The following is an 8,199-nucleotide window of genomic DNA, read 5'->3' on the forward strand; positions in this document are numbered from 1 at the left end:
GGCATGGTATTTGTGAGTCGAATCTTGAGGAGAAGATGTCACACTTGTGTGATTAAACTGTTTTAAAAATTCTTGGTATAATGAGTTAGGATAATTGCTTAAAAAGGCCGTATCTATAAGTGTAGTTTGATTGCTCGAGGACGAGCAATGTTTAAGTGTGGGGTATTGATGTGTGGCTATAATTTCATAGTTTCGTACATTATGTGCCTTGCATTTTACATGCTTTAATGATAAATTATAATTTATTTGTGAATACTGGAGTCTATTTTATATGTAGGTGAATTGGAGATTAAAGTAGAGCAAAATGGATACTTAAACGTTGAAAGTGTGCTCGAGAACAGTGAAAAGGAGACACCAGGATTTAGCCTGGCGAGGCCAGCCTAAGGCCAGGCTGGACCAGGCTTTAGCCTGGCGAGGCCAGCCTAAGGCCAGGCTGAACCAGGCTTTACCCTGGCGAGGCCAACCAAATTCCAGGCGTTAGGCTGGCGACGCCAGGCCTAACGCCAGGTCCAATCCGAGTTTTGAAGACTTAATTCGTTCCGGGTTTGACTAGGACCCGACCCACACGTTTAGGGTTTCTTCTACACATATAAATAGACCTAAAACACCACTTGGAGACCGGTTTTTTGGAGGAGCCAAAACGTTTTTGGGCAGCTAGAGGCAAGAAGAGCTTGTGGAATCACTCCTTGGAGTTAGAAATATCATTTTTACATCTTTTCATCTTTACTCTCTATTTTAATTATGCAAAATATTTGGGATATTGTTATTATGAGTATGAGTAGCTAAATTCCTAATCTAAGGTTTTGATGGAACCTATTGAAGGATGATTTTCTTGTTATGTTAATATAGATTTGCCGTAGTATTTTCTCTATTTGTTCAACTATATTATTCTTGTGGTTGATTGAAAGGCCTTCAATTAGCTGTGCCTATTTAGTATGCATTACTCAGGAGATAGTGCATATTTAGGTAGTTGTTAAACAATATCACTCCAAACGTATATGAGGGATCAATACGGAGGTTTAAAGGTGGGTTTAGGGATAATGAAACCTTGGTGCAATCTGAGTGAGCTGTGCTTAATGCTAGCTAGCATAATTCGGGAGAATATGTCTAGTAATTGTGGTAACTACTCGGGAGAGAGTTACGACAGTTAGAGTGCTCATGATCGGTAGAGAAGACTTAGGCAAACTTGTAAAAAACGTAGTGGAAAGGATTCCGACAATAGGGAAAATCACAACCTTAGGTCATTCCAATTCTTGTTTACAACCTGTTCGTAGTTAGTTGTTAATTATTACATTTTAATTATGTAATATTTAGTTAGTAAAAACCAATCTGTTACTTAAATCCTTCTGAAGATTGATTGTGTGAATTTGTGCGAGTCTAGTAGCTGTATTTGGTAGGTTAATTCCTTGTGGGATTCGACTCCGGACTTATTAGCCGGAATATATTTGCAACGACCGCGTAGTCCTTTTTATAAGGGATAGTTGGGCATGATCAAATTTTGGCGTCGTTGCCGGGGATTTAAGGGTATTAATTACAGCTAAAAGAAGTGCTAGAATTCTTAGTGTAGTCAATTTTCCCCATTCTAAACCAAATACATTAAAATTTTAACGTTTGTGGTCTTGGGTGTTACAGGTGCATGCCTAGGAATTCCTCAAGAACTGGTGAATTGCTTAAAGCGATATCAGATCCTGAGAAAGTTTTCAAGGCACTAAATCGTGCAAACAAAATAAGCAAACAACAACGAAACTCGAGAGAACAAATTGAACCAAACATGGCGGACGAAATAGAAAATCCAATAAACAACAGAAACAATGAGAATGAACCAAACATTCGGGGTGTGGTGCCTTTTGTACCAGAAACAACATTATATGATTGGGCACAACCCACCGCCGATAATCTGGCAACCGCAATTGCAGTCCCTCAGATACAAGCAGAATCATTCCAAATCACAAATAACATGCTACATTTGTTGCAGAACAAGGGACGGTTCTCTGGGTCACACATTGAAGATCCTCAGCAGCACCTGAAGAATTTCATGTCAATATGTTTAACGCAAAGGCAACCCAACGTAACACCGGACGCAATAAAGCTTTTGTTGTTCCCATTCTCGCTGACAGGAGAAGCTCAGGCTTGGCTTAATTCGCTCCCCATAAATTCCATCACTACTTGGGAGGAATTAGTAAAGCAATTTTTGAACAAATTCTACCCACCAAATTAAACTGCCCAACAGATTGATGATATATTGAGCTACAAGCAGAGACCAACAGAATCACTACAAGAAACATGGGAGAGATTCAAGGGCATGTTGGTTAAGTGTCCACATCATGGTATCCCAGATCAGATGTTGGGGCAGAGATTCTACATGGGACTGGCTGACAGCTTAAAGGCCAATGTTGATGCTTCAGCGGGTGGAGCATTTCTGAGTAAAACATTTCCAGAATGCAAGATCCTACTTGATAAGATGGCCAAAAACTCAGGATGGATGACTAGAGCTTCCACGATCACTCCGGTAGTTCACTCAGTGGCGTTGGATCCAAACAACTCCATAGCTGAGAATGTGGCCACCCTAATGACACAAATGAGTATCCTCACCAAAAAGATTGATGAATCGGGCCAGAAGCAGCAAGTTCACATAGTTGACACAACTAATGGGGGCTTATGTACACCATGCATTAACCAACCATATATTTGCTCGTGGAGTGCGGAAGGTGACAACCAGCAATATCATGAAGATATGAATTATGTAGCCAACTATGGGGGACAGAGGCAAGGTGGTTTGAATTGGGGTCAACATAATCAACAATATAGACCAGCGCAGCAGTAGTACAATAACAACAACAATGCTGGAGCGATGCGACCAATGGGTCAAGTTGCGCCTTACCAAAGGCAACAAGGTTACATCCAGCAAAATCAGTAGCTGACTTATCAACAACCTCAACAATAACAGATTATGAGACCATAGGATGGGTTTACTAAACTTGAGGGAATGCTGCAACAATTGATTGTGTCCACGGGAAAAATGCAACAGAGGGTAGACTCGCATGAATCAGCAATAAAGGGTATTGAGATTCAATTAGGACAGATTTCTATGGCCCTAAACAATCGTCCCCAAGGGGCGTTACCTGCAGATACACAAGTCAATCCAAAAGAACAGGGCCCAAAACAGCTTATGGCAGTGAGTCTACGAAATGGTAGAGACCTAGATCTGGAGCAAGAGATGGCTCGCGAAAGCCGGCCTATTGAAAAACTTGTGCATGTACCCATCGAGATAGATGACTCAACGGAGTTAACAGGGGTGATGGTACAACATGCGCCAGCCGAAACAAGCAAGAAAAAAGAAGTCGCGAAGGAAACCGAGTCAGAGAAAGAGAAGGCAACAGAAACAGTGCCAGAGCAGCTTCAAAATCAAAGCACATTAAAAAAGCGGCTTCCAGCACCCTTCCCCCAAAGATTGGCCAAATATAAAAAAGATGAGCAATATAAGAAATTCTTGGAGATGTTAAAGCAAATTCAGGTAAACATTCCATTGATTGATGCCTTAAAGGAAATGCCTGGTTATGCAAAAATGATGAAGGACTTGATGTCTCAGAAGTTTGACTTTCAAGACTTGGCCACAGTTACACTGACTCAGACATGTAGTGTTGTTGTGACAAGACCCATAGCTGAGAAGTTATCTGATCCAGGGAGTTTCACAATCCCATGCACAATAGGTAACTACGCGTTTGCTAAGGCACTTTGTGATTTGGGGGCAAACATAAACTTGATGCCCTTGACTATCTACAAAAGGTTAGGTATTGGAAGAGCTAGACCCACGTCTATATTGTTACAGCTGGCCGACCGAACAGTGAAGAGGCCTTATGGTATTATTGATGATGTATTAGTACAGGTGGGGAAGTTTGTTTTCCCAGCAGATTTTGTCATTTTAGACTGTCGGGTTGACGAGGAGATCACCATAATTTTGGGAAGGCCATTCTTGGCCACTGGGAGAGCCCTAATTGATTGTGAAACTGGAGAGCTAAAGATGAGATTGAACGATGAAGAGATAACGTTTAATGTGCAAAAATCTATGTGGCGACCTAGTGAGTTTGCTAACTGCTCTATGATAGAAGTTGTGGATGTGATCTTGGAGGAGGAAGATGAGACTCTGAATGCAAAAGACCCTCTAGCAGCATGTCTTATGAACTTAGAAGAAATGAATGGTGAAAACTTGACAGAGTGGGTTTTGGCCCTTGAAGGGCGAGGGTACTAGAAACGAGAGCTCGAATTTGAGCCCTTACACTTGGAAGAAAGAAAAACACCTCCAGCTAAGCCGTCAATTGAAGAGCCACCACAGTTGGAACTAAAACCGTTACCTTTTCACCTCAGGTATGCTTTCTTGGGGACCTAAATCCACTTTACCTGTTATTATCTCATCCAGTTTGTTAGATGTGCAAGAAGAACAACTTTTGCAGGTATTAATGGAATGCAAGACTGTAATTGGCTGGACTATTGCAGATATTAAGGGGATCAGCCCGATATTTTGTATGCATAAGATTCTATTGAAAGATGGGCACAAACCTTCCAGAGAACATCAAAGAAGGCTGAACCCCAACATGAAAGAAGTGGTGAAGAAAGAAGTGATCAAGTGGTTAGATGCGTGAATCATCTTCCCAATCTCTGACAGTAATTGGGTTAGCCCAGTTCAGTGTGTGCCAAAGAAGGGTGGAATGACTGTAGTGCCCATTGAGAATAATGAGTTGATATCAACTCGTACAGTTACGGGTTGGCGAATTTGTATGGATTAAAAACTGAACACAGCCACCCGAAAAGACCATTTTCCTTTACCATTCATTGACCAAATGTCGGATAGACTCGCAGGGAGGTCTCACTTCTATTTTTTGGATGGGTATTCGGGGTACAATCAGATTTCTATAGCCCCTGAGGATAGAGAAAAGACATCATTCACTTGCCCGTATGGTATCTTTGCCTTTTGGAGAATGCCGTTTGGCCTATGTAATGCACCGGCCACCTTTTAGAGGTGTATGTTAGCCATTTTTACTGACATGATTGAAGATATTATGGAAGTCTTTATGGATGATTTCTCTGTGGTAGGGGATTCGTTTGAAGACTGTCTGCACAATTTAAGAAAAGTATTAAAAAGGTGTGTGGAGACAAATTTAGTGTTGAACTGGGAGAAGTGCCATTTTATGGTACAAGAAGGTATAGTGCTGGGGCATCGAGTGTCCAGTAAGGGTATTGAAGTTGACCATGCTAAGGTTGAGGTGATTGAGAAGTTGCCACCGCCCACTTCAGTTAAGGCAGTAAGAAGTTTCCTTGGGCACGCCGGGTTCTACAGGCGATTTATAAAGGATTTCTCAAAAATTGCTAACCCCTTATGTAAACTCCTTGAAAATGATCATTCTTTTGTGTTTTCTGATGACTGCAGGTTAGCCTTTGAGGAGCTGAAAAGGAGATTGGTGACTGTACCAATCATCGTTGCACCCAACTGGGAGCAACCATTTGAGCTCATGTGTGATGCAAGTGACTATGCTATAGGAGCAGTCATGGGGCAACGGAAGGACAAACTGGTGCACCCAATTTACTATGCAAGCAGAACGTTGAGCGGTGCATAACTCATTTATACCGTGACTGAGAAAGAGATGTTGGCTGTGGTGTTTCCATTCGACAAATTCAGGTCTTATTTGATTGGTTCAAAGTGATTATTCATACTGACCATGCAGCACTTAGGTAACTGATAGCAAAGAAGGAGTCAAAGCCACGCTTGATCCGTTGGGTTCTTTTGCTACAAGAATTTGATTTGGATATTCGCGATAGAAAAGGGGCAGAGAACCAAGTGGCAAACCACCTTTCAAGGTTGGAGGGAGCTGAAAAGAAAGTCGAGGTAGAAGATATAAGTGAGACATTCCCAGATGAACAATTGCTAGCAGTGATATTGGAGTAGCGCCATGGTATGCAGACATTGCAAACTATCTGGCAAGTGGTATTATCCCATATGATCTTTCCTCTGTTCAAAAGAAAAAGTTCTTTCGTGACTGTCATATGTATTATTGGGATGAGCCTTACCTGTTCAGAATTTATGTTGATAACATGATCCAGAGATGTATCCTCGAGATAGATCAATCTTCTATTTTGCAGGCTTGTCATGCATAACCATATGGTGGCCACTTCGGAGGAGTAAGGACCGCCGCGAAAGTGTGGGAATCAGGCTTCTACTAGTCGAAAATGTTCAAGGATGCACACTTATAGGTGAAAGGTTGTGACGAATGCCAACGAACTGGGAATATTTCTCGTCGACATGAGATGCCTATGAACCCAATTCAAGAGGTAGAAGTGTTTGACGTGTGGGGAATCGATTTCATGGGGCCTTTCATCAGCTCATATAGCAACAAATACATACTCGTAGCTGTGGACTACGTGTCGAAATGGGTGGAGGCTGCAGCGCTCCCGACGAATGATGCTAAGGGAGTAATTGGCTTTTTGAGAAAGAATATATTCACCCGATTTGGCACTCCAAGGGCGATAATCAGTGACGGAGGCACTCACTTCTGTAATCGAGCCTTCGCAAAGCTGTTAGAAAAGTATGGTGTACGTCACAAAGTTGCCACCCCATATCATCCTCAAACGAGTGGGCAAGTAGAGTATCGAACAAAGAGATAAAGAGTGTTTTGACAAAGACTGTGAATGCTACAAGAACGGATTGGGCAAGAAAGTTAGATGATGCACTCTGGGCCTATCGTACAACTTTCAAAACTCTGATTGGTATGATGCCATATAAATTGGTATTTGGGAAGGCATGTCACCTACCAGTGGAGTTGGAGCATAGAGCTTTATGGGCACTGCGACAGTTGAATCTTGATATAGAAGCTGCGGGCACAAGTAGAGTCACAGAGCTACACGAGCTTGATGAATTTCGTTACCACGCTTTTACAAGGAGAGAATGAAAATAATGCATGATAAAAATATTCTTGAGCGGAGTTTTAAACCCGGAGATAAGGTATTGCTATACAACTCGAGGTTGAGGTTATTCCCGGGTAAGTTAAAGTCACGATGGTCGGGACCATTTAGTGTGGTGGAGATTCACCCCACCGGAGCCATAGAGATTGCTGCATCAAATGACTCTCGCACGTTTAGAGTCAATGGGCACAGGTTAAAACATTATTTGGGCATGGAAGATGTGAAGGTAGTGTTGGTGACTCATTTGCTCGAGCCACCAAGGTTAAGTGAGCCTTAAATGCAATTATCTGCGTCGTGCCACGACGTTAAATCAGGCGCTCATTGGGAGGCAACCCAATTCGTAGTTGATTTTTAGTGTAGTTAGAATTTTTCCTTGTTTTGGTTTTGTTTTAGGTACTAACAAGTTTGCAGGCGAGTTGGGCAAGTCGAACAGCGTTTCAGCATCAACTGACGGATAACAGGTGCTGGGGATGGCAAGTCCTGGCTAACGCCAGGTTCTGCCTGGCCTTAGGCTGGCAACGCCTGGCTAATGCCAGGTACTGGGCCAGGCGACGCCAGGTAAGTTATTTCGGCCCATCTCACGATATTTTAGTCGAACCTCCTCACATTACACCTCCCTTAAACACTGAACACAATACACACAACCCTAACCTCACTTAACCCAAAACATATCAAGCTTTAGAAAAGAAATTCACAAACACACACATCTTCTCATCAATGTTGCTCTCAACCAAACACACTGCATGAATTGCCCTCACCCACAAACACTCAATAACACATTGCCATAGTGGTATCCCCCATCCCCATTGAAGTCAAGTTTAGTCTTGCTATTCTTTCACACTAATTAGAAATTCTCAGGCAGCTTCTTCCACTCAAAAGCTTCAAAGGTATTATTTCACTTCTTCCCTTTGCAATTTTGACAGAAGTACATGTATAATATTACACACAAAAATTGGTGGTTGTTCTTCATTGTGGTATTGAGTTTGTGTGCTCCAACCCTATGAAATCCCATAGGAATGGTGCTGCGATTATGAAAACATGTGGTAGTACGGAACCCTCAAGCCGATTTGGGAGGATGAGGCAATCCCTCATGTCCATAAGAAATACCATGGCACTATTGCACGTTAAGTGTTTGATATAATGCCTCAATGGCATTCCTTGTCCCCATTGGAGCCCGAGTCTCCGGGATTAATAGACTAGTGTTATGAAATCATACACCACGATAAAATCTTAAGTGTGGGGTGG

At 42.2% G+C, this 8,199-nt stretch overlaps 1 protein-coding gene across 1 annotated transcript; it reads left to right on the forward strand.

The window, feature by feature from the left end:
• The first annotated feature begins 2,986 nt into the window (after positions 1-2,986).
• On the forward strand, positions 2,987-5,941 carry LOC138908652 (uncharacterized). Its single transcript, XM_070199333.1, has 5 exons — positions 2,987-4,242; positions 4,418-4,627; positions 5,426-5,567; positions 5,675-5,727; positions 5,815-5,941. The coding sequence occupies exons 1-5, from the start codon at positions 2,987-2,989 to the stop codon at positions 5,939-5,941; spliced, it is 1,788 nt and encodes a 595-aa protein (XP_070055434.1).
• Positions 5,942-8,199: the final 2,258 nt, after the last annotated feature.

This window comes from Nicotiana tomentosiformis, chromosome 3, assembly GCF_000390325.3.
Source record: "Nicotiana tomentosiformis chromosome 3, ASM39032v3, whole genome shotgun sequence".
Taxonomy (NCBI): domain Eukaryota; kingdom Viridiplantae; phylum Streptophyta; class Magnoliopsida; order Solanales; family Solanaceae; genus Nicotiana; species Nicotiana tomentosiformis.